The 27253-nt window shown below is 38.6% G+C and overlaps 1 protein-coding gene across 1 annotated transcript; it reads right to left on the bottom strand.

The window, feature by feature from the left end:
- Window positions 1–1153: 1153 nt before the first annotated feature.
- KDSR (3-ketodihydrosphingosine reductase) lies at window positions 1154–26398 on the bottom strand. The gene is made up of 10 exons (XM_005509734.3): window positions 26086–26398; window positions 18530–18619; window positions 17383–17439; window positions 13499–13564; window positions 13248–13343; window positions 11991–12182; window positions 10142–10225; window positions 6605–6688; window positions 4845–4946; window positions 1154–4509 (listed from the first exon to the last, which is right to left on the bottom strand). Exons 1-10 carry the CDS (start codon window positions 26191–26193, stop codon window positions 4390–4392), a joined length of 999 nt encoding a protein of 332 aa, XP_005509791.1. The 5' UTR covers window positions 26194–26398; the 3' UTR covers window positions 1154–4389.
- Between the last annotated feature and the right edge of the window lie 855 nt (window positions 26399–27253).

Genomic DNA, 27253 nt, shown 5'->3' with positions numbered 1-27253 from the left:
AGTTCCAGTCCAAAAGCTTAACAATAGTATTACTTCCCCCCCTGCAGACCACCAGCAGAAGATTAGCACGGTCGTCTTTTTCACCGATGTAGTGCGGATAGGTTGAAAGAAAGGAAATGAGAGGATGGGAGGTGTGGCACGACAGACACCTCATTTAAAGGTCTCTGTCTCTTGTGAGAGTCTCCCCCCAGTGACAGGAGGAAGGAAATGACTTAATGAGGTTTCACTACCAGCTTTGACAGTCCAACACGCAGCTATCCTTCAGTGCGCTCGGTACTGGCTGTGTATACAGGAAACATCAACTCTCAGATTATTTAGCCTTGCAGCTGGAATCCAGTTAGGAGAAGGAATGAAGAGCACTCTACTTCAGCCTGCTACTTTCACTGAAAATGAAAAAAATCAGCAGCTGCAGTTGCAATGTGGCTTTCTTCAATTTAAAAACTTCTAATTCTCCAACATTCCAAGATTAACATCTGCCCCTCAGCTTTAAAACACATTTTAGATAGCGAATACTCTCCTCAATCCATCTTTGGTTTTGGCTCTCTGATAACGGAATGTCTTTCTAAAAGATTGAACTTTTGCAATTTTGGATTGACTTTGAGAATAAGTATTTTAGGGCTCTTTCCCCCCTGCTATTATCTTGGCGCTAGCCATCCATTCAAGCCCTCCTACCACAGAGCTGAAATATAAAACAGTAATTTTCTATACAGCTGCATGCTCAGTGGTGGTGCAGAAAGACAGCCACTGTAACCATTATTTCTATTGTTTTCCACTAGGAGGAATGCGCATCACTGGTCTCACCAGGGTTTACAAGCACTAGTTATACTGGCACAGCACCTCCTGCAATAAGGGCACATTGGGTCAGTTTAATCCCACTTTCATTTTGGTTTGATGACGCTGGGTTTGCTGACAATATTCAGTTGAATTCTTTACCTCTTTCATCTGCTGGACGCCTCTGCCCTAAGCTACCACAATAGAGGGATATATTGCCCCCTCTGCTGTCCTACAAAATTCAGAGGATCCTGCTGAATGATATCCCAGACATAACAAAACAAAACACACACACACACAACCACCACCCCAACAAAACACCAAGCCCTGCAAATGAATTAATCCATTGCTCTTCATCCTCTCAGAGAACTTAGTTACAAGCTTTGTTGATTCTCCATTTATTTTGAGAAATATAAAATATGAAAACTAGTTTACAGTTCTGGCACAAAAATGATGAAGCAATAAGCACAAAGTTTTTTTTTACAAATAACACTATATATGTTTAGCATTTAAAAGTGCCTAGAGTTTTTCACAGCAAATAAAAGTTTATTTACCTATATATTTTTTCTTAGTAAAATATTAAATCTTTTTAAATTGCACATGAACACCTTGGTGAAGTAAACTATATGTAAAGTTACAATAGATCTGTATTTAAAGCGGACAGTCATTAGGAAGTATATGGAATGGAGAAGACCATCAAAGCCTACATCGAATCATAAGGATTGATCAAGAAAACAAGAGACAAGACAGGGACTGATATGGCACAAGTGATTAAATTATTGACAATCTGACAAAACGTAATCAAGCCTATTTGAGGTTCTTCACAGATCTAATACAATGCTAAAACAATTCAACACAAAGGTTTTGTAACATTTAAACTGGCAAAACATTTTTTTTGGCTGCTAAATGTTTTCCATAAGTTTACAAGGCATCTCCTTCACTTAATATTGGACCTTAAAATAAGTACATTGGTAGATAATGTGCATTAAGAAAACAAAATTTACACCAAAGTTTGCTGTAGTTGACAACATACTATGATTTGACAATATATCAGTTAAAATGAACCGCATTAACTTGCAACAGCAGAAAGTAGAACATTTAAAAATATTATTCTTTACTTGTTCCTTCAAACAACTTGCCTCCTTCTAATTTCCAGAATTGCCGAGGGGTTCAACCTATAGTTTCACTGTCAATACAACCACTATGCAAAATCACACGTGAACTGAAGTCTCTACGAATCATGGCCAGAATTTTTCACCCAATATTCTTATTCCTCCTTCATAGACACCTGAACTGAATTATATCAGTTACTATTTAGAGGACTCTCCAGTCAAAAAGAGTAATTAGTGACCAAAGATGTCCAACCTGAAATATTTCAAAGAGGCCCAGCTGCCATAGCGCCTTGTGTGTGCTCTGACCTTCTGGATTATGCTTCTTAAATGAAAACCCTTCAAAGTTCTAAGTTGAAGATCCAAAAATTCAAGTATTTAAAGTCTTACTGATTTTAAGTCCTGACCTTCAAGCTCATGTTGACATCAAGTCATCTACATAAGCATTTCTTTCAAACTACAGCACAAGTGATTTACCCATTTTGGGATCTTTTGCAGGCCGTCAAAGTAATATTTGATTAGCATCAAGAATTAACATAGATAATAGGGTCCAAATACCATTGTTATGTTGCTTTAAGAAACGCAGCAATATTGACAATGGATGTATGATAAAAGTTCCATTATGTCATCCACAGTCAGCAGCACAGGAAACACATATGCACACTAGATTTCTTTGCACTTAAGCCCAGCTGTTTAAAAATGCAGGAATAAACTCTATTCTCAAAATTAATATTAGATTACAGGCATGCACAACTTCACGTATCTAAACAAAATCAGGAGGCAGGGCCTAAAACACAGGCTTTGTGAAGAAGTCAAAAATGCACCGACATTTCGCAATCTAATCAAAGTCCAACCATTTAAAGTGAGAGTGCCAATGTGACCCTCCCCCAAAAGTATGTTTGTAAACCAAGTATTCAAGCAAGTGTAGCCTATGTGAACAAAATTTGAAAAGTGGTTACCAAACTCAGAGATGGCAAATAAATAGCCTCAATAAATTATACTGTAAAGATTTTCTTATTAACCACCTATTATTTTTCATCTCAGTTTAACTGAATAACTTCTTAAATAGATGTAGAAAATATTTTAACAAAATCAATTTTGCCTGTTTTGTTGTTAAACACTACTCTCAAGGAAGTGAAAGTGCCCAGGTTTTACAAGTACATTTAGATTCAGATTACGGACTGAAAATCAAAAATATGACACTGAAAACACAGCAGTGCTAACAAATACAAAATATGCAGCATTTGGGAAAAAAAAAAAAACACCCAGCTCACAAGGCACTTACTATAGTGGTCCATTAAATAAACAGTATATATAGTGCACCCTTAAAACATCATTGTTATGCATCAAGCTTTTTCAGTGTTAAGACCACTGGATTCTGTGTATTCTACAGCAGCTATTGAGCAGCCTTGTTTTGTATAATGTAAATGAAGCAAATTAGAAGTGGGGCATAGAAGGAGAGTATTTTAAATCACTTCTTGTCATGTGAAAGTTCTTGCGTGTAGTGATAAAATGAGGTGGAATGCCATTCTGACACACGGTGCTCCTCCCCCAACCCCCCTGGCCTAAAGCAGCTACATTCCTGCTACTGTAAGAGCCTGGCATTTTAATTACAATTGACTCTATAATCAACTACTGGTTTGGCTCATCATTTGCAGCTTTGAAAAATAATGTTCTTATCAGTAGCATTAAGCTACTTTCCAGAGCAAAAACTGGCAGACAAAGTATCTGTAAAAATTGTACATTATTTCAATGGCTTAAAATGCTGAAAGTCAATCAACACACATGATACTGGTTTGACTTTGTTGTTGTTGTTCACAACATACTTGGAAGGCCAGAAGAGCTACAGACCCAGTCACATCTCCTAGCATTTCTCTGTGGGAATGGGTTCTTCGTCTCCCTTTAGAAAGTATGCATATATTAAACCATACTTTTTAATTACTCCCAGACTGAGAAAGCTCGGATCATACAAATGTATCTGCCATCTTAAGGTTTTCCACAGTTGCATGTTGGACAGAATAAGGAAAGCCATCATTGACAGAAGGATCTGTAGACTGGCCAAAGTTAACATTCTAAATTAAATCTGTCCCAAAACGTTGGCAAAAAGTACCAACTTGTTCAGGGGACTTCATTCTACTTCAGCCCAGTCTGCCGTGGTACTTATTTTGTCCATAAGCACCAAAGTGAGAAAACTTAAGCATTTGTCCAGAATTACCACATCTAGTCCACTCTCAAACTCTGTTCTGCAGGTCACTTACAAGCTCCCTCAATTCTCTCCAACTCAAATAACCAAAAAAAGAAAAATCTAATCCTCATTCACACTTTTGCATAGTTGGGCGTCTTCTGGAGTTGTACTTCTGTTTTCTTTCATAGCTTTTAAGGGGACTCATCTGTCACAGATGCGAGTACTTCCAGTCTAAATCCTTCAGGAGAAAAAAAAAGAGTCCCACACTTGAGCAGCAAGCTGTCCAGGACTGTTCGACACTCTTCTTTCAATTCAAAGTAAAGATTACTCAGTTTTATCTGCATTTTCAGATTTTTCCCTTTGCATCATGCAGCGACGAACTATGCTGTCAAAACTTCCCAGATAAAACAGGCCAACAATGCGAAAAATGCCCATGCAAACAACCTGGAAAGAGAGAGAAAATTTTTCAGTTTGTTTAAGATGCTGGATTGCAACATGTTATTTATTTGTGAAATAAAAAAACTTCTAGGCAGGCATGTTGTAAATGTCAAGAAAAACTCATGAAAACCATAACTATGCAACAGCAAGTAGGAATCTCAGCGTTCCTGCCAGCTTGATGTTTCAGCTTGAAAATACTACTCCAGTTTCTTAAACCCAAGTCTCTCCACTATTAACAGCCATTTGATGGAGGCAAACAAAATGAAGGTTTGCATAATGTCCTACATTTTAAAGTATTTTAAACTATAAAATTGCAACTACAGGGCCTTCCCAAATCTCACCTGCTGAAGCCCTTCAGTAATAGAAGTGACTGGTGACATTCCACTTGTCAATATTGACAGCATGTAACCATCTGATCCAACAGAACTGTTGAAGTTCCCTTGCTGGATGGAAGGAAAACAGCAATTACGAGAAAGTAATTTACCCAGTTGTGACAAATCATGATGTGTCTTATTTCAACTGCTGTTCCTGGTGAACATAGCTGATTGACGTCACTAACAACAAATATTTTTTATGTAAAAAAACTAACACAATTAAGACTTTTAAAACTCTTCAAAAATACTTTGTGCTACGCAGCAACATTTCAAAAGGCATTGACTTAAATTGGACAAGGAAGGTAACTTCTCTTTAGAGAGGCGCATGCTAAATTACCGCAGATTTCTTTACAAGATAGAAAGGTTCTAAACGTCTTCTTGAAGCACTCTTATTGCTGGAGAAAATGCATGATGGTCTCCCTGTCTGCAAATGTATTTCAGAGACAAAATTACACCCTAACTCTGTCAGATCATCAATCACTACTGTAATTGTAGAATATAATACTGCTTTCCTTTTATTAAAATCAGTTTGCTATCACATGAGATTTGGAATGAGGGTGTTATTTCAAATGCTAGGTAACAGGTCTTCCTTCATCTGCATCAAGGATTTTTAACTTGCCTCCTCAAAACCACAAGACACAGCCTCTACGCCAGGGGTGTCAAGCTAATATTCACCGTGGGCCACATCAGCTTCGCGGTTGCCTTCAAAGGGCCGAATGTAATTTTAGGAATAACTACTGCTACATCTACACATTCCTAAAATTGCATTGGGCCCTTGGAAGGCAACCGCGAGGCTGAAGTGGCCTCTGGTGAAAATGAGTTTGACATCCTTGCTCTACACAATTCGCCTGGCAGAAGAAGGCGGGAGAGACACCAGGAAAAAGTTGTTTTCATTGGTTTGGTTGGTTGGTTTTTGACTACTCATCAGGAAAACTGCAGACCTATAGCTATGGCTTGGGCTTCTCCCATTTGTTTCCAGCAGACTTTATGCTGGAAAACACTTGCTAAAGCACTGCAGGACTAAACTTACGGAAGGCAGAAGTGAAAGGAGGTGGTGGCGTTCCTGAATGAAAACTAATCATATATTTTAGGATTCAATCACTGTGCTTTATGAACATGAAATTTCATGTTTGCTTCCATTCTGAGGTACTTAATTAAGCATTCAAGCATTCCATAGCACCAAACATCAAAATAATTCCTCAGAACGGCAATACACATTTAAGCACTAAGAGAAGCATTTTATGTACTTTAATCACTCATAAATCACATATTTAAGGCATTAAAAGCCAAAAAGGCTAGACTGCCTTCACTTATTGTAAAATTATTTTGTATGAACTCATTTTCAAGAAAAATAAGATAGTCCAACAAGCTTTTGAGGTTGACAAATGGTATTTGATTCATAAAAATTCAGTAGTTTACTGCTGTAAAGTCAGTTATAATCTGCCTTTGAGACATTGCATCATTCTGATTCATATGTTTGTTCTGTCTAATGTACAGCTTCAGATACCTTTTAGCTCCAAGAGACTGTATAAAATCATTTGTGGGCACAATGGCAGAAAACAGAATAAAGAAAATGCTTCCTGTTCAAACTAACCAGCAGAGAGGTCTATTTCATATAAACTGCTTTTCCATTTTACTTAGTCATTGTCTTACAGTCTTAAACAAGTATTACATGTGATCCCAGTCTCTCCAACGAAGAACATACTTCAAAAAGATAATTTACTTACTATGGCATCTTTGACTATAACTCTGGCGACTTGTTCTGCTTGGCAAACAGATGAGGTTTCAGAAATTAGCTTTGTCTCTAAGGGCTTTAATAGAAAAACACCAATATAAGTTTAACTAACAACACACAGGAGAGAAAAATATGAAGGTCAAATTTTGGTTTGGGGTTTTTTGTCATGGATGACATCACTGTTAGCAAGTGGTAACATATTATCACCTAAAACATCCACTTAAAGGTAAAAAGCACCTTCATAAATAATAGTCTAATTTACAAAAGGAAATGCCAACTTTTCCTGGAGTAGTTACTTCAGTAGTTTATTACTAATAAAATATATAGGGTTTTTTTTAAATTTCTCAAACTCCACACACTGGTATCCACCTAAATCTGTAACTGCATTTCATTTCTCCGTGTTTCAGAGCTTTTATGCCACTTTACCTTACTAGAAGAAAGTAATGATGGCAGTTATTTTAGCAATCACAATGCCTTTCACAAAAAAAAGTCTGATCTGTTACAAAAAAAAAAAACAGCAAAAATACGCTTCCAAGTATTTAGAAGCACATTTGTCATTCATGTCCTTTTAACAAATATAACAATGATGAAGCTAACTGCACAGGAAACTATTTAAATATTCGATATGTTAAGATAGATGGTTCTGTTGATGGAGAAAAAACAGCACTACATTAGGGAGAAAACAGTACTTGATCATAAGTCGACTACTTGTATTGGCTAATTCAGTTACATTTATTGACAAAATTTAATTGAAGCATTCAAGCCTAGGCAAATATTTGGACTAGCTTAAATTCTGAGATTAATATTTTTTAAAATCACTTTTAGGGAATAGCCGAGCAACTACAGGTTTCTCTCATTATCAGTCCAAAGGACTACAGAAATTAAATTTCACAGAAACAGGCCTATTTACAAATACCCACAGAATTATGAATCCTGATTTAATTGACCAGGCTCACTGAAAACTTTTTTTTCAAGTATGTGTATTTTAAGGGGAGGTGATGGAGAGGGATCACTGTCTTTGCCAACAGAAATCCCACACAAACACCTTTTACATGCCTTCCTACAGTGATATAGGTTATGTTATCAGATCTCCATCTCATAACCCCTATATACTTTTGAGTTTACAGGCCAGTATCAACCAAATCTGAAAGAGATATAAGGATGTCAACAGTAATAAAAACAGTATAAGATTAGGAAAAAAAAAAATAACTGCTGTTCAGGAGCAACAGCTAAAGTTAATCACAGAATCACAGAATCGACTGGGTTGGAAAAGACCTCAGAGATCATCGAGTCCAACCCTTGGTCCAACTCTAGTCCGTTTACTAGATCATGGCACTAAGTGCCATGTCCAATCTCAGTTTAAAAACCTCTAGGAACGGCGAGTCCACTACCTCCCTGGGCAGGCCATTCCAATGCCTGATCACTCTCTCTGTAAAGAATTTCTTTCTAAGATCCAGCCTAAATTTCCCCTGGTAGAGTTTAAGCCCATGCCCCCTTGTCCTATTGCCAACTGCCTGGGAGAAGAGACCAATCCCCACCTGGCTATAACTTCCCTTCAGGTAGTTATAGAGAGTGATGAGGTCACCTCTAAGCCTCCTCTTCTCTAGACTAAACAACCCCAGCTCCCTCAGCCTCTCCCCATAGGTCTTGTGTTCAAGTCCCTTCACCAGTCGTGTTGCTCTTCTCTGGACCCGCTCCAGCACTTCAATGTCTTTCCTGAACTGAGGGGCCCAGAACTGAACACAATACTCCAGGTGTGGCCTCACCAATGCAGAGTACAGGGGGAGGATCACTTCCCTTGTCCTGCTGACCACGCTGTTTTTGATACAGGACAGGATACCATTGGCCTTCTTGGCCACCTGGGCACACTGTTGGCTCATGTTGAGCTTCCTGTCAATTAGTACCCCCAGGTCCCTTTCTGTCTGACTGCTCTCCAGCCACTCTGCGCCCAGCCTGTAGCGCTGCAGGGGGTTGTTGTGACCAAAGTGCAGCACCCGGCATTTGGCCTTATTGAACTTCATCCCACTGGAATCAGCCCATTTTTCCAGTCTATCCAGATCTATGACGTTAAGAAAAAGGCAGGTAGAAATCAGCCATTAAATACTTGATATCTGGCTACTCAGGGACCCAAGACACAGTTGTCATTTGTAAAGCAGTTACTAAAGGAAAAAAAAAAGTTTAATGATTAAACACAGGAAAGCTGTATCCTACTTCCTGACATTTTTTTACTATATTAAATTATTACAGAGAAAAACAGCACAGTCCTAAAGAGATTCAAGCTAGAGGGACAGATGTTCTAAACTGATATTTAATAAACGCAACAATAACAAATGAATATCCGATCTGTTAAAGCAATGCAATATTGCAGATTTAAGGTGCACTATCACAACAGGAGCAAGTCACCCAAAGACTTAATGTATGCTAAAACAAAGCATTAGTCTTCACTTAAAAGACCCCACCTTTTTGACAAGTAGGATAAATCTCACTGAATCTCTTTTAAAGAGAAATCTTAGATGAACAGTGCACTGTACTGGTGACTGTATTTCCCCGAAACAGGCTATTATGAAGAAAAGAAAAAAGTCCCAGAGAATATGCAAGCTATACAAGTATCTGCAGATGTCTAATTCTCATACTTCATATGGAAGTGTGGGAGTATATATTTAATACAGAATATCTATATCAAGATGTGATTAAGTCAGAATTGTGTTATACAATCCCTACTGACTCCTATGCAAATGGTAATAGATAAAATGCAATTCAACCCGAATTTCCTATTCTAAATGATGGGGCATCTTGAAAAGGCTGATCTCCTCAGATACCAGGTTTCCAGTTCACAGTATGCAAATGAAAAAGAGACAAATTTTTCTCTAGTTACCTGACACTTCAGTCTGAACAGAGAGCCTGAATGTGGTTTTTAGAATTATACTTCATATACAGGAACAAATGGCAAGCGGTGACTAAATTACGCTTCTGAAAAGTGATACTGTTATTTGTACTACAAACACAATGCAAGAGTTTTCTTCCTACTTTAATACTAGACAACTGCCACTACTGAATTGTGTCATTACATATATTCATACAGCAGTTAGTTTGCAGACTTCATTGAAGGAACTGAGGTTTATTTTGATCTGTCACATCTATCAGAACAGCTGCAAATAATTCAAGATGCAAAATAGGAATATTGGTTTCGTCTCGTTAAGCTTTAATATCAAAACAAATAGCGGTTTTACAGTTTACCATTCCACAACAATATTTCCATTGTGTACAGAAAGACTTTCACAGTGTTTCAGATAAAGGTAAATTGTTTTCTCGTTTGAAGCCAAAACGATAAAATACACAACATTACCCTACAGACTATGTAACTCTGACTAGTTAAGATGATAAAATTGGAATGTCTAAAAGTACTTCTCAAAAATCTTAATATGCACAGATTTCAAAAGTATTATGTAAATGAAAGAAATCTGAAATGTAATGCATACTACAAAGTGAAGCTTTAAAAACATTGCAGTATTAATGAAGAACTGTTTACCTTTGTTTTACTTTCTTCTGCAAAGCCAGGTGTGTCAGTATCTGGAGGATAGGCCACCGTTACGTAGATATTATAAGGTTTTACCTGTATTTTAAACAATTAAGTGTTACCTTAATACTGACAACTTTCACACATCCCTCATAGCTTAATTTCTTAATACTGAAGAAATAAAGCAAACTAATTTAAATTGCTTCTAGCGTTTAGTCACCCTCGTACTCAGTTCTTACAAGACACAGAGCTTTGTCAAACAAGAAAGCGAAATGGCAGAGATCTTAGAGATACCTGTGTTGTTTTAATAAAAACATCTAATAACTTTGCATTTGATGTAAATTATTTGATGAATCTTACTGCTTTTTAAACTATTTGAAAGGATATGAAAGTAGTTTAGCTCTATAATTATACCAATTTCAATAAAAAGTCTAAACCATTGCCAAACACCAGTACTCAGCATTCAGAAACACAAGGCCAAAAAGGCTTTCACTGATGTTTATTAGCATGCTTCTTTGTTGTTATGTCAACATTTTTTCATTGCTGGACAAATATGAAAGAAAAATAACAGAAATGTAAAACTCAAATTTGGTATCTTTAAGAGGTATACTCATGTCACAAGGCTTTTCAACCCGTGGTATAAACTTGCAAGGGGTCAAAATCTAAGGAAACAAAAAAATAAGTAGAAAAAGTGATGAAAAATGGAAGGTCTTATGTCAAGAATTGCATCTAGTTACATTTGTATGTATGTGCCACAGTATTACTTCACTTACTGCACTACTATTCAAAAACCACTCCAATGCAATTCTGTACTCCAATACAAATAAAGAAGCTTTTAATTAAAATATTCAGAGGACTAAGATAAAGTGTTGTAAAGTGCTAAGCACTTTTCTTTGTATTATGAAATATTCTATATTGAAAACACTTACTGAAATACCACATCACAGGTCCATAAACATCCTATTTTTAGTTTTGAATAACTCAGTCTTCACCAAAATACCTGCCACCAGTCTGAAGAAAGACCCTGCAGTCACATTGTTCTATCTGGCAGGCCAGAAATGACTAGAGGCAGTTTTACAACTCATTCTTATCCTGATCAAGGCATACAACTACATTGAAGAGAACAGGGTAACAACAGGGCCTATACAAGGGTCTAGAACCAAACACAGACACTAAATAGGTACAACATTCACAGCAGAATAATAGGGGAAGTAATTTTCTAATCATTTTTACCTGCCTTACTACAATGTACTTACCAACCTTGTTCCATTGAATAATGAAAACAGTGTTTGTTTTTTTGCCTTAAGCATTAGCTTAGCTCATTACACTATAAAAAGCTCATATATACCAAAATTTAGAAGGTAAACCACTGTCAATATTTTTTTTTGTGGACAATCCTCAGATTATAGCTTGCAAGTTTTACTGTTTCATAGGGTTCACAAACCACTTGCCACAGCCTTGCAAACAAGCTTGGAATCACTGGCCTGCCCCTCATGCATCCGTGGGATCATCAATATAATTCCGCACTTAGAGGCTTGAAAAACACTTTTACTCAAAATACTTAAAACCCAAGTCCTCTTAGTAAAAACGAAAGAAAAAAAAACGTCTGCACATGTGGTCATCTTCAGTTCTAGGAACAGATTCAATCTATTCCCTCTTAGGCAACTGAAATCAGCTTAGTTTCTGCAATCTCATGCAGAGCAATATGATTGTACTGTTGCCAAAAAAAGGGCCAACATAGCATACAGGTATCAGCAGTGCCGCACAAGACAAAGAGAAAACTATTGAAATGAAAATATGCTGTTCTGCTAGTTAGAAAAAATGTTTATAATCAAAATTGCTTAAATTATTGCACACATACCTCCATTTGCAGGGCTTCAGCCAACCCTCGAAGAGCAAACTTTGTTGGAGAATACGCTGTATAACCAAATAGGCCTAATTGCCCAGCCTGAGATGATACAAACACAATCCTTCCCATTCTTCGTTCCTTCATGGTAGTGATTACTGCTCGACTCGGGTAAACGCTACCCAGATAATTGACTGCCATTAATCTCTGTATAAATGATATTAATAAGGTATTTCAGCCACAGACTTGGAACCCTTCAGCTGTTTGGTGTTATTTATCAAAATTACATATTTTAGTCTGCTTTACCAATGAAGTTCACTAGATTTGTAGTTTTATCAGCGGGCAAAAGAAACAATTGTTTTCTATTCTACAGCTTCATAAACTGCTTAATAGCTAAAAAGTTCATTTAAAGCCAAAAGGAATCCAGTCTATCTACAAGTCTTAACAGCATCCAAGATACTGATAATATTGTGAACCATATGGCCTTCAAGGAAAAAAAGAATATCTGCCAGAAAAACGTAACCTAAACAGTGTCCAGGAAGCAATCAATTTGTGCGTCATGTATGAAAACATACTGAAATAAAAGTTTAAAGAGCTTTCCAAAACAGGAAACAGGAAAAATTCTATGCAGTTATGCATTTCAGAGCTTTTGAGTTTTGGCAGGATAAGAGGAACTCCTTAATTTCACTCTCTGGAAGACCTAAACCACAACTGAATGCCTTATACAAGTAATATAAGGGATGACTCAAATTTATTACAGAATTATGCCTATTTAGTATTTTCATATTATTCAATGTTACCTGTTTATGACGGGGACCTGAGGACTGTGGGCATAAAGTTGCTTTTCTGCAAACAGTTTGTGCACCTCAGGGTTGAACACTGACAACAGCAAATTTTTTCTTAAACAGGTTAATATATATGTGTATATATATAATTTTCACCAGAAAACAAAACAAATGAGACTATGTGAAACTTAGTGCCTTTCACAGTGCATTTAACTATAAAAATACATGCCAAGCTCTTTTGCCATCTTGAGGACTCTCTGTATCCCAGAGGGAGAACTCACTGTTCTGAGCAATCAACAGACTGATAGTTAGATGAAGAATTAAAGGCAATCCTTGCAAACCTAAACATACATTCTAATTTTGACAGCTACCACAAATCAAGTGTATAGGTATTCCTACAGTGTCTGCAAACACACTGGAATGCAATCTAATTGTCAGAACAGCTGAATAAGAAATCATCATTAAATACAAAAGTATGCTCACTTACTTCAAAAGAATTCACTTCAATTTCCTCAAATTTTCCTGTAACTGATGTTCCTGCACAGTTTACAAGCATGTCAACTGGTCCCAGCTTCTCCTGAGCCTGGAAGAGGGGATAGAGGTTAAGATGTTCTTTAGCGGGGAAAAAACCCACCACCTTCCTACAGCACAGTGTCATTATAAGTAACTATTTCCATTAGAAAGACATGATGCAGATAAGCTTCTTAGGAGACATAGGTGAATCAGCTACTTCCTCACCTGTTTTAGAACATTCTCCACCTGTTCATAGTCTTTAGATACATCAACAGAAATACATAGTACAACCTAGAAAAGGAAAGTGAAAAAACATTTTTACAACACTGCAAGGCCAGTACCTGTTGATTCTGCACCTTTCAAAATGAAACAAAATCCAGTGTAATATCTTTTCCAAAAAAACAAGAAATCTGCTTCACAGGACAATTTGCACTTCCCCCAAATGGGAGAAAGCAAACTCTGTCCCCTCAAGCTCCTCCCCCTCACACACAAACATTCTAGTATAATAAAGATTACATTAAGAATAAATAAGCACTTCAGGATCTTCAGAGCAGCTACTCATGCAAAGTATAATTTTCTAATTTACTGTATCAAGACACACTATGACTCAGCTTAAAGATTACTAAAAACTATTCTCACGAAGGCCGTCAAAATTCCACATTTACCTTTCATGAGCACTAAACACAAGTTAAACCATTTGTATGCCTTAGGCTCATCTCTAAGAAAAAACTATTTTTTCTACATCATAGAAAGGCACAGTTGCAGAGTGTTCCTCTGAAACTGCATCAGCACTGAAAAAGAACATTTCAAAAATTTATTAAGTGTTAAAAACCTGATAACTTTAGTACTGGCAATACACACCACCCACTTTTTCAATACCTTCTTTTTGAAGAATGGTAGTAAGCTTAGTTGGATACTCTTTAATGGGGACATGTCAAGAATAAAATTAAAATAAAACTTCTATGAGAAACTGATTAGTTGCAGTAACATTGCAAAAACTGAAGTAACATGCATATTTACTCCTTGTTTGGAAACCAGAGATTATGTGGTTTAATTTGAAGAAGACAGAAAAGTGGCTTTGACCTGAGGGGCGACAGCAGGCAGTACAGGATGGCAAAAAGATTACAGCAACACCTGAGTTTTGTTGCAGTTAAAAGTTAAGCCCTGTTTTTTTAAAGTTCCCGATTACCTTCGGCAAGATGATTTCAGAATCTACACTTGGAAGCACCTTCATATCAACTTCTGCCCAAAGGAAGCACTGTCTTAGGGTTGCTACTTACAGATTCTAAGATTGCTACAAACTCCAGATTGGCCAGTTATTTACAAAGCATATCTGGTAATTCATCATCTTGAAAGGAGAAGCAATTTCGTATCACAATAAAAGGAGAAACTCTTGTATTCCTGTTCCAATTTCTATCCTTCCTGTTACTTTGGTCAATTCATTTAAACTCGGCTCAAGGTGAAATAAAAGTAATCACCAGTTGGTAACAAGTACCATCATGACCAATTCTCATAAGGCATGTGGACATACACACACAAAAAGCTTACCACAGCATAACTAACTGCTTTGGCAGCCAGTCATTCGTCAGTTCTGCCACTGGTCAGACTGCAACACTTCTTAGCTGCATAAACAGAACCTGCTTGCCATTCCTGTACAGCAGGTTGGCTATTCCTGCCTCCCAGCATTGTGTGTAGTTGGACATCAGCATAAACTTGTGGCACAAGTTATTATTGGTGGGTCTGCATGTATCTCCCCTTAGGATATTTATTACATTTTGAATATATTTATCTTTTATATAAGTTTGAGAACAAAATAGCAGTTGAATGAAAACAACATTGATTTGTTACCTGGATGTCTCTGCAAGATCAGTGAGGAGGTTAAAATAAAAAAAATCATTGTTCTGTATTAAAATTGTAGCAGTTACTTAATATATCAGATTGCATAGAGTAGTCATTCATACTGTGGACAACTATCATAGCTTTTATTGACATCTCTCACCTTATAAACTCACCCCTTTGCCTCTATTCTCATACTTTCTTCTACTACAATATACGGGTTATCTTCACTCCAGAGCACACGCTATAGATCCGTGCCTAGGACACAGACTATGCTGCCAGAAGTCTAATATCCCCAGCCTGTTCCTCACCTTTGTTCCAAATATTGCATGGTGTTGGGTCATTAATAAAGCTTTCACAACAAAAGATCAATTCAACTCCCAGTGAAGTAACTGGGAATATTCTGTATTACAAAAGGAATTTTAAAAAATACTGAAAAAAAAAAAGTTTAGGGGCAAGGATTTTGTTCCATTGCACACCTATACCCTAAAGCGCACCTACACCCTGTCAGCGCTCTAAATAAAATGCATGCAAACATCTTTAAAATAACATTAGCCAAGCTGGGCACTAAAATGTATGTAGATGCCAGACCCTGGTTGTCCATGTAACCTGGTTTCATGTCTATGTCCAAGAGCTGAATGGTGACAGCACAGGCTCACATAAGTAACTCTTCCAGAGGATGTTTTTCTCTCAGCTTAACATCTAGTAAATGTAACAGTCTCTGTGTAAGTGATCCATATCAGACATCATCTTTCTCTACACTCTCTCAGCAATCTTTTCATACAGCTTCTCTTGGTTCAGCTACCTTCCCAGCTTCTGATCTGCTGTTCCAGTGTGAGCTCTGCTCCAGTCTCCTTGTTTTTTCCAGTATATTCTTTGCATTTAGACCAGGCAGTGACATTGCCTACAACCCAACAATAGCTACAGGAGAGCCAGCCTACCTATCACTCCCACTGCCTAAGCCTAACCTGGCTGCAAGTCTAAAGCTGCTTCTGCAAAAGCAGGCCTGTTCAGCCCACACTGGAGCTTGCTCAATCTCAAAGGTAAGTTCTGAGACTTCAGCTGAAACTCTTTGTGAACATGAATCAAGTAATATTAGTTTAAGAAGTCTACATCTATTCAAGCTTGGACAGATTTTAACAAGAACATCCCGACACAGTGTTTAAGAAGGGATTAACTGGAATGCTAAGCTTGGGAAACTACTAGAGCAGCTAAAAGAAAATAGTTATTGGGACTCTTTTTTTTAATGGGCAGAATACAGTTTCTCCTCACCTCAAATGGCTTACTTTTTCAAATAAAGTTGCTCTGAGTAAGGCAGCATGCAGAGAAAAAAAAAAAATCAGCTTGAGCCATTTGACAAAAATATAAAGACGACAGAATCTTATCTGATAAATGGAGGTATTAAGAAAATTTTGTATCAGCTAGTACTAACACTATTGCCTCCAAATAGCTTTTTCCATTGCTTCTTTTCAACAGAATATCCAATTTATCAATTAAAATCCCCTTATACAGAAATAAAAATTGCTTGTAATTTGTAATTAAGGAAGTAACAAAAATAATTCTGGTACGCAAAAAAGGAGAAGTCAAGTATGTTAACAGTCTCAATATTGTTTCCCTTCCTTTGATTGTTAGCACTGGAAAAAATTTTAGTATTTCATCTTGAAGCTGCATATTTTGAACATGGCAAGTTTACCTATTTTAAGTTAGTACCTCTGCAAGTTTTAAAACGGTGTCTTTATGTGTGAGTGCACTATCTCTTCACCGAAGCAGCTTCAGTGATTAGAAGTCTCAGAACTCCACAGACTTGTGTATATGTTATAGTACCTTGCCAGGAAGAGGAACACAAGTAAGATGTAGTGAACGAAACCTGGAAACAAGTATCTAAATCTATTTCCAAGGCAATGACTGTATTTATGAATTGCAAAAAGCAAAAAATTAGAAAAAAAAAATGTTCTTCCACTTGATCTTGAAGAATACAAATGCTTATTGAGTGACAGTAAATTGCAGCTATCCAAAAAAGCATACTATACCTACAGCTGAAGACATCAATTTTTTTTCTAAGAAAAGCAGGCTAATGCACTAGCTGGGCAACATCCAATGTAGCAGAGTTCAGAACATAGGATGTAAGCAGATTGGTATATTCTAACTGAAATTCTGAGTCCTCAGTCATTTTTGTCAAACAGCTTTGTTTTAAATTCAGGGCTAAGGAACTATGTTGCAGTGACTACCTTAAACAAAACATACAACAGCCACACTGTGAGCAGTGATCTTACCTGCTTGTCATTAACAGAATACTTTTCTATTTCCTTCTTTGTCTGCAAAAGCTTGTTCTGAAATGGATACAAGAACAGCTAAAACATTGCAGTTTTGAGAGCAATATTTGTTTTCAGTGTTTCAATGAGGCTTAAATATATTACCTAAACGCCCCCCCAAAAAGATCCTCAGCTACTTATAACACTTTACAGGACTTAAAAATATATGATGAAAACATGAACTCCATAAAGCTATCAGAAGTTGCTTATCTGTTTTTCACTTCATTTTCTAAAGCCAGTAACAACTTCTAGAATAGATCTAAGGCTTTTCTTTCATACAACTACACAGAGCACCTAAGACTGCAGGTATTAATTTTTCTGATGTATTTTGGTTCTATTTTATATTTCTGTAACATTACACTATTCTGAAGAACAACCAGTGTCACAGAATTATCATAAAAATGAAGCTAAAATTTGCTAAATTCAAATTGCCATATTCCTTTCAATAAAAAAGTGTTAATTCTGGCTGCATTCAAAGTTATGCAAAACAAGTTCTCAAGTGTAAGTAAATTATCAAAGACAGCTGGGACTGAGGCCCCCCCCAAAAAAGTGCCTTTATTTCCTGAACAATAACAAGCCATTATGAAAACAGAGTCTTTTCAACTAAATTTTGATTAGTTAAAAAAAAAAAAAAAAACACACACTACACTTTTTCATCTGAAGGGGTCTCGAACAGGTTTTCATTAGTAAAAGCATGATAAAATGCTGATTATACATCAAAATAATTCTGTGAATTTTAAGAATTCTCTTTAATCCCCCAGTTGTCACTTACTGTAGTTAAGACTACAACCACCACAGTTTTAAACACAGGGTTTTTCCTGCTTTTGTTCTCTGGCACAGATCTAGATAGTGAAATAATGAATGCCACTAACAGAAGAGATAACACTGGCAGAGTTTTAAGGCAAGCTAATCACAAATTGCATGCTGGGCTACACTCCTTAAAAAGGCAGCCACCTCTCCTATTCAAATTTGAGTAATTTGAAACGCTTAGGATCCTTTTAAAATATATATGGAAGAAAGTATGAATAATTATCAATTTCAAAATTAGCCCCCACCCATACAGATTTTGTGAACTGAGTTTAGCCAGTAAAAATACATGTACACTTACCTCATCCCTTGCAATCAGTGTTATAAAAGCACCTTGCTTATAACATTCAATAGCAATACATTTTCCAATTCCACTGGAGCCTCCAGTTACCTAAAAGTTATTTGAAAATGGCAGAGTAAGTCCACTATTTTCATCTCTTCTCCCATACAATAAGACAAATCAAATGAAAAATTTAAAAATATACCAAGATTAAAATATCACCCAATCAGGTGTGAATACAGAAGATAAACTAAAGATAGTTTACTTATTGATTACTAATGAAAAATAAGATCTGAATAGATCGATGAGCATTTGTTTCTACGTCAGTTGTATTTTTTTTCCTCATTTCTCACATCAGGCACACTTAGACCCACTCCCACACAGGCTCTCACATGCTTTTGATTAAGTTCTGTATGTTATTTCTAAAAGCAGAAGTAGTTAAAAGTTTGAAATCACTATTAATCTCAGCCATAATAATACAATTACATACTGCCTCTCCATACCAAGTTGCAGCAGAAATTATTCATAAAATTAACAACTGTATATTGCCTGCTGAAGGTATCATCACATAAATGGAAAATACATTATTATTATTAAAAAAAAAAAAATAATTCAACAGTTGGCCCACTGTAGAGTATTTCTCAGTCTCCCAGCCTGGACCTTGAACAGTCTGTGCAAGTCCAGTTTTGTGGGGATGCCAGCACCTGAACTACCATTCTTCCTCTAAACTGTAACACTGAATAGTCTTATAGGCGAACAGAAAATTAATAGTTGGTCTATAGACAAATGCAGGGTGGTGTCTACAGCCCTGCATCATATGTTGGCATACACTGCCAAATAATACTGACATGCAGGTTAAAGTTGCCTCAGCACCTCTCTCACTACCCTCAATAAACCTACTTACGAACTCCATGTTGAACAAGATGTGGATGGCAATTCTGACATCTCTGACTGAAATAAAAGTGTCTGCCTGTCTGACACTGTCTTTAGACAACTTGTTCACTTAAGCCAAGTCTCAGCCTGCATGAGCTTTGGTCCTTAAACACCAGTAGCTTCCTTATATACCCAAATTATATTAATTTTCTTTTAACAGCATATTAAAGGGCTATAATTGAGAAAATACAGGAACAAAATGCCTAGAAGCATTTATTGTAAAAAAAAATAATAAAAAAAAAATAATCTGTTGATGAAAACAGTTCTGAAATACAAATTTCATCATAACTGGAAAATGTGATTCAGATCCCTCTGCAAATCAACATTTTTTGTTCTTTATCAAAACCTTTCAAAAGACTGCAGAGAGAGTAAAGAATTACCTCCATTTTAACTATGAGAAAATGGAGGCATTGAGCTAATTAGTGGAACATCAAAGATCCCCAATCTAACTACACACATTATCAAAAGCCTTGTGTTGCCTCCTCATCTGCCAATGCCTCAGAGTTGCATTTGCAGAGATGCATTATCCTTAAAATTCTTTCCACTCCTGAAGGCATTAAAGTCAGAAGAGTTATAAGTACATTATCATGAGTCACTAAACTCTTATTTCATGAGTATTTTATCACCCCCTTTCAAAAATAGCTTAGTGTGAGTCAAATAATCCCAGCAAACGAAGTTTTACAACATGGTTCATGGTTTCCAATTGGTTCATCTGCAGTCACAAATGGGTGAAGAATGGGTATAACATCCACAAAGACTAACTTCAGTTCTTTAGGCTTCCTCTATTACTAGAGATAGCTGCTTCAGATTACCTTCTAACAGACTCTCTCTGCAAGACTGGCTTCACACTACACTAACCTTTGAGGATAACTCCAAGATGCATGTCCTGTTCTGGAAATGTGAAACGTGGTCTGTAGTGTTCTGAACCAAGGATGACTGTTTTCAAAGTAAATGAAGGCCATGAGAGCATGAATGTTAGTTCATGATTTGGGACTTCAACAGAACCCTAGAATTAATTTAGTGCTTCATGGTGGAAAGAAGTTAAGAATTTTAGCGTATTTCCAAAATACCTTGCAAGATTTCAACACGTGTCTGAAAAGGATTCAGTTTGATACATTAAGGAAGATCTCAGCTCCACAGCACTCATTGCTTCTACAGATGTTCCACAGCAGCAGGTACACCAGCACATGGACTAATTGGTGTGCATAAAAGACTGCTCCAATTCCAATTTTTGGCATAACACTGAGACAGACATTTATTACTTGCACAAACTGCTGAGTATCATGAATGGGCCAAATACACCAGTGCTTGAGGAATTCTTTGAAGGTGAAGGTACTGGGACCAAGCCTCAGGCTTGTCAGACAACACTAACATTACTTTTAGAAAGAAAAGGTCTGAAGTCATGCAAGAAACAGAAAAAGTAAAAAATTTATTCACAGTCACACCTGAGAGCACTGTATAGGGCTCATGTCACATCAGTGACAAAAGGCAATATCAATTAGCTGGGAACTTTAGCATTTAGGTGGGAGGCTGTTTCTGGAATGTGGGAGATTGTTACTAATACACACATATTTTGGGAACCTTCACCATGAATGTAACCAGAACATAGCAAGAAAAAAAAAAAAAACAACAACACAAACTTAACACCATTAAAAACCCATGAAGTCTGTTAGTTAGGTAGGTAACTAACACTGATGGTCAGAATTAAAGGCAGAGCATGCATCTACTTCACTAAACAAGACATTATTACAGTTACTTACCCTTGTGACCAATAGTTTTACAGCGCTACTGCATTTCATTAGTTTGAGACATTTGAATTGCCACTGATCCCATTTTTAAATGTCACTGTAACCCAGCCTCAGACAGGGTAGCAAAACTTAAAGTCTGGTCACAGCAACTCAAAGCAGACTAATTTCTTGACAGAAAGGGACAATTGAATCCTAGCAGTAATGCAGATGTTCAGAATGCAATACTGGCAGCCCTTGAGGAGTATTATTTAGCTGTTTCTGTGTTTGAGAAGAACAGGCACCAAACCAGCTATTCCAAAAAAGGTCTGGCTCCAACTTCTGAAGCTATGATCTTTGATAACAGAGTTCAGCTTCTATGTATCATAGGGTTTATTTCTCCCTTGATAAATGCAAATGTTTGGGCAAGGTACAGAGAATTGCTGTGTTTCACTTTCAAAACTGAGATACTGGAAATTCACTTCAATTGATGAGACAGTCCAACTCCAAATCAACAGAACTGTCACCAGGGAATGATGAAAAACAAGACTTGATTGATACAGTATGTCTGGAGCTTACTAACTTTCACTTAGCACTGGATACAAGCTGGCTTCATGCTTTTAGACAATGCTCTGACAGAAGGTATTCCATTACAGTGAAACAGAACATCCCTGTAACCTACTCTTAAGTGGTTAGCGTGCCTCACAAGACTCAAAACAACCTCTTGCTGAACCACTCAAATGCATCCAAACCACAGATTGTATCACTCCCAACATAAGAGCTACAATGCTGAGACAAAGATTGGCTGTCCTTAAAGTTGACTGCAGTTATCAAGTTGAGCTCTGCACAGAAGTGGTAGAACTACTTCTAGACCAGAGATGACCCTTACCCATGTGGATGTGGGCAAAAGGCCTTTTTCCAATCTGAACGTGAGACAGTCCCAAGCAGGGAACATCTTTACATTTCCTGACATTGTTAGTCCACAAACTGCATTTGTATCACTGAGATATCAGGGTTTTTTTTTCAGAAATTTCAACTTGGTACTAGAGAGGTTAAGGCTGAAACAAGGAGGGGAAGGTTAGCATTGACATTTCAGCAACATCACTCATTAAATACACAGAAGGCTGCTTTTTGCCCTAACAAGTTTTTGTTGCATTCTGTTCCATCAAGCAAAGCACCTTTGTAGAGCAATGGAAAGAAAGAGCAGAGAGGATGTGTGTAGGGCAGGTGTAAATCCCTGAAAAAGGGATGCAAATGAGCATGATGCACATGAAGCAGTGATGAAGGACTGCCTTATCCTATTATATTTTCCTGCCTACCATTGCAGTCAGCTACCAAAATAGTAGCTTATTCTCACAGAATAGGTGATGTGTGCTAGCACATAGCTTGAGACCCAAGGAGAAAGTTAAAGTCAATGGAAAATAAAAGATGCACGAAATAGTCTTCCAGATTGCAATACATGGAGAAGTTCAGCACAAGAAGTATCAGCTTTACAGAACAAAAAGAACTTTTACACCCTTTATTTGAGAACACTTTCCTAGTTTTGCTAGAAACAAGGCAAGTAGTATTAAACACCTAAAACCATTTTGTTTTAAATAAGCTAAACCTGATGCTTTAGCCATTTTATAGCAGAGAAGTCATTTTTTTTAATGGTGCTCACTGGGGTCACCAAAATACACAGCAGATAAGAATGGGGGAAAAAAACCCACAAGTTTAAACCATTAGTCATTTGGAGTTCTGCAGACTCTCACTCTGAGTAACAGTTCTATTCTTTCCTAATAGATTCCTCTGATCATGTTTCCTCCAGAAAGCATGCCTCACCAAACACAGCAAGCACTTCCATCATACAAATGACTCTGGGAGAGGACAGAAAGAAAAAAAAAAAAAAAAAAATAAAACACACCACAAACTTTCTGCTTCAAACTTCCATCCCAAAAGGCAGCCAGAGTCAGTTACTCAGCCATAACTCAAACATCAATCAACCATAACCATTAAGAGTGAAGAGAAATACTTTTTATGAAGGATTAAGACTGAAAAGAATACTGGCTTAAGTTGAAAATTCAGTGACTGGCATCAGAAGTTGCCAATGGCCTGCCTTCAGAAACATAAGATATGTATTTCACGATACTTTCGACAAGCCCTCAGAAATAAAGTGTTTCTGGATAAGACTGACTTCTTCTGCTTCAGACAAACAATTTCTTCAAGTATATCTTGAATAATTATATTTACAGTGCAATGGTAATCACTTGCCCTCTTGAGAGGGCTTAACCAGCTATAAATGAAATTCCCAGTTCTTTACTCCTTTATTCTTTTATTCTTCATTTCAAGATTGAGTTTAACTGAGGCCTGGCAAATATTAGCAAATGTTAATCTACAGTCTTATCTGAATTAGCATAACCTAAAAAAGAATTTAAACATGTAAATGACATGTTGATGACGATTTTGATGGGGTTTTTTTAAATATTTTTGTTCAGTGAGAAGACTTCAAAGAAGTCCTTAGATAAAGTTATGGTCCTTAAATATTTTCATGAAGTGTCTCGGTCATTTCAGTAGCAGATAACACTTAGTCCCAGTATACGATGTAGGAATTAACTCCACACACACAATGTGGAAAGCCTCCCTGAACAAAATTTTTTTATTTACAGTACCATCATCCAACATTTTTCCTTATGCACTACATTTGAAAATCTGGTATCCAAATGTACACCTGTCCAGAGTTATTAACAGCATCTACAAACCTAGGAGCTAGTGAACTCTGAAACAGTCTCTCATTAGTTTGCATGAATACTTTAAAAGCATAACTAAAGTCAAAATAAAACAAATAGTTCTGCCAGTGGTGACACCGATGAAACTGTTTACCTGCATATTTTGATTTATATCATCAAGTTAAACATATCTACATCATCTTCCTCCATCAATATATTTATATAGTTACTTCTGTAGCTAGACTTGTAGTTTTAGAACACTTGCAGGAATATGGTTTTTGAGACTTCCGCTTGTATCAAATTGAGCTTAAAGTGCTAATATAATCAGCTGCATTGGTTTTAGGGAAGTTTAACTAACAAGAATACTCCCATAACTTTCTATGTAAACTTTTAAAAATTAACCATTTTGATTAGAAGAACCAGCACAGCAGCTTTTAGAGTTTAATCATGGGGAAGGGGAAAGAAAAAAGACAAAACTTGGGATAATCAACATATATATTAAAAACAAACAGCAAAACTTTGGAATAAAATCCATTAAACTTTTAATTGTTTGTTGTTATATTTCTGCACAAAAGTTATGGAAAGTCTGGTTCAACTTTGTTATGGAAGAAGCCTTCGATACTGTGTAAAAGCAAGCATTACTTCTGTGGGTAGAGCCACAACCAAGAACCTTAATGCAAGCTAGAACACACCTAACACAGTATATGATGCTGTAAAGCCAGTTACAGCATCCAAGCAACACCTATTGCATAAAGTGACCTGGGAATACTGTTGCAACTTGAACAGGTCTAAATTATTCTGGGGACAGCTCCATCCTCCAAAAATAAAAACTAACGCCCCCCCCAAGAAACAACAAAAAAAGGCATAATACAGAGCTAAAAAAACCCCCCAAAAACAAACAAAAAACCACAACAAAACAACAAAAACAAAACAAAAAACACCAAAATAACAAAAAAACAAACGTAAGAGTAGCTGTAAATTCACTTGCACCTAAAAGGTCTAACTTCTAGATTACCCCTAATTCCCACCCTAATAAAAGCACCTGAAAGTGCTACTCACTCCTTAAAAGCAAATTTAACCAGAGAATAAACTACAGCTTCACTACACAGAGCACTGGTTAGGGATTTAAAGCTAAGTTAAGAGAGCTGATTATTGGACCCCAATTCTTTCAACTGCTTAACTAATTTGCTCTCATGCATCTAAATTCACGGCTTTGTGATCCACCTGAAAGCACCTGGGTATTGTCTCCCTTCCCCTCACAAGCCATACACCCATGTAACTTCTAGCGGTGTACTATTCATGAACCGTTTCAACTGTATGTTCTTCTTAAGATTTTCTTCTAAAGACTTCCTTCTACGATCTCAGCTACAGACGGACAAAGTACTGCTTGTGGACATCGATATCTGTGCACCTTAAGACTAGAAGGTGCATGAGCATCACTTGACAACTTCCTTTGTATTAGTCTGCCCATTTCCTTGCCTCTTGGTTTTTAGACCATGGAAACCATAGATTTTGCCCTTTTTTGTGTGAGCACACACACCAGTTAAATACCTTGGGAGGTGCTGAAAGAAAACAAAACTCAAGGCAACCGGTAACTTCGAGAGTACAAAAGGAATGTCTCAAAAAGTCAACACGAACACCGAAGATGGTTTGAGTTTCTGGTGACTCAGAAGATCGCCTTAAGCCAACCGAAATAGAGAGCCGTTGTCAGAGTCATCAGCACAGGTCATTTCCTTATCGCTCGGACTTGCGGCTCCCTTGTTTTGGTAGCTTGGGGTGCCACAGCCAGCTGCCAACATTCCTTGTAAACCAGCGGGCACCCCTGACGCTGAGCTTCCCCAGCGCGGGCCTTTGCCAGCAGCTCCACTCCGGGTGCCGCTCAACACCAGCCCAGAGGGATCCACTGCTAGAGCCGCCCCGCCGCTTCCAGCCCGCCGCTCCCGCCATCGAGAGGCTTCCTCCGCTCGCCCCCCCACCCCACCCCACCCCAGAGCGGGGCCTTCCCCGTGGGGGCCCCCACGGCCGCCGTACCCCCGGCTGCAGCCCGGGTGGCAACAGGACGCTCCCTCCCACCGCGGCGGGAGCGGCCTCCCTGCCCCACAACGGACAGAACGGCCGAGGGCGGCCCGCGCGGAAGACCCCGCCGCCCCCGCGGGGAAGGCCGCTCCTCCTCGCTCCGCGTGTAACCCCCCCCTCCTCGGGGCACCTCACTCACCACGACATGAGCGCCGGGCAACTTGAGGGGCTTGGGGCTGATGAGCGGTGACACCATGTAGAGGAGGAGGACGAAGAACACGATGAAGGCGACCACCAGGAGCAGCATGGCTCGGGCCGCGCTCGCGGAAGGCTAGCGGCGAGCAGGGGGCGCGGGGCGTAGCCCGCCAGGCGGCAGCTGCTGCGGGGAGAGGGAACGCCGAGCGCAGCCCCAGTGGAGGAGCCGCCCGCCTGCGCCGCGCCAGCCGGCGGGAGGGAGGGAACGAGGGACGACGCTGGTACGGGGCGAGCGAGGAGAGTCCGGCCGCCGCTCCGCGATCTGATTGGCTGGAGAAGCGAGCTCGGGCCTGCGCGTTCCGATTGGCCGGCGAGAGAGGGAGGGTGCCCGCGGATTGGCGGAGGGGCGGGACGGAGCTCGGAGATTGGAGCCTGAGGGTGTTTTCAGGGTCGTCGTTGGAGGCGAAGGGTGGGCGGGGAATAGAAAACGGCTCTGGAGGAGGGGTCTTTGCGCGGGGGGCGGGGCTTGTGCGCCGTCACGTGGGGCGGCCGGCCGCTTCCCGCCGAAAGGGAGAGGGCGGGGCCGGGCCTGCGGCTCCGTGAGGTGAGGGGAGCAGGGGCGGGAACGCTGCGGCAGCCGGTGCTGGGCTTGGAGGGAAAGCTGGTCTGGAGCAGCTTCTTGACTGAAAAGCTTTGGTCAGAAGAGCTCAGCCCTCGGGACGGTAGCGGCTCGTAGAGAGAGGCCTGTTTGGGGGCGTCCCCTCCCCCTGGGCGAGGCCTGGCTGCTCAGTGTTGGCCCTGAGTGCGCCTTTCGTGGGGCCACAAACGCCAGTTTTTGGAGTGGAAGAAAAAAAAAAAACAAAAATCTACCTTGTTTAAGCACTTATAGTGGCTTCCTCCTGTGTTTCCAAAAATGTCTGGAATATTAAGCACCTGTTTGTACACAAACCTTTTTATGCATTGCCCGAGGTTACCGATTGGCGCGATTAAAATGGTGGGGATGGGAAACAGCTGGTGCTGGTGAGGTGGAAAACACGTTTTATGAAAGATAATAACTGACTTTATCACAGGCGGGCTTTAAAGCCTATTTTAGGCCATTGCCTCCAGTAAGAACAGATGTGGATTCTGCCAAGACTCTTGTTTTCCAAGCTGTGGAGCTCCACTGTTTTCTG

Source organism: Columba livia, chromosome 2 (genome assembly GCF_036013475.1).
Source record: "Columba livia isolate bColLiv1 breed racing homer chromosome 2, bColLiv1.pat.W.v2, whole genome shotgun sequence".
Lineage (NCBI taxonomy): Eukaryota > Metazoa > Chordata > Aves > Columbiformes > Columbidae > Columba > Columba livia.
The sequence above is the reverse complement of the archived record's forward strand: the minus strand, read 5'-3'. Positions and strand labels throughout refer to the sequence as shown.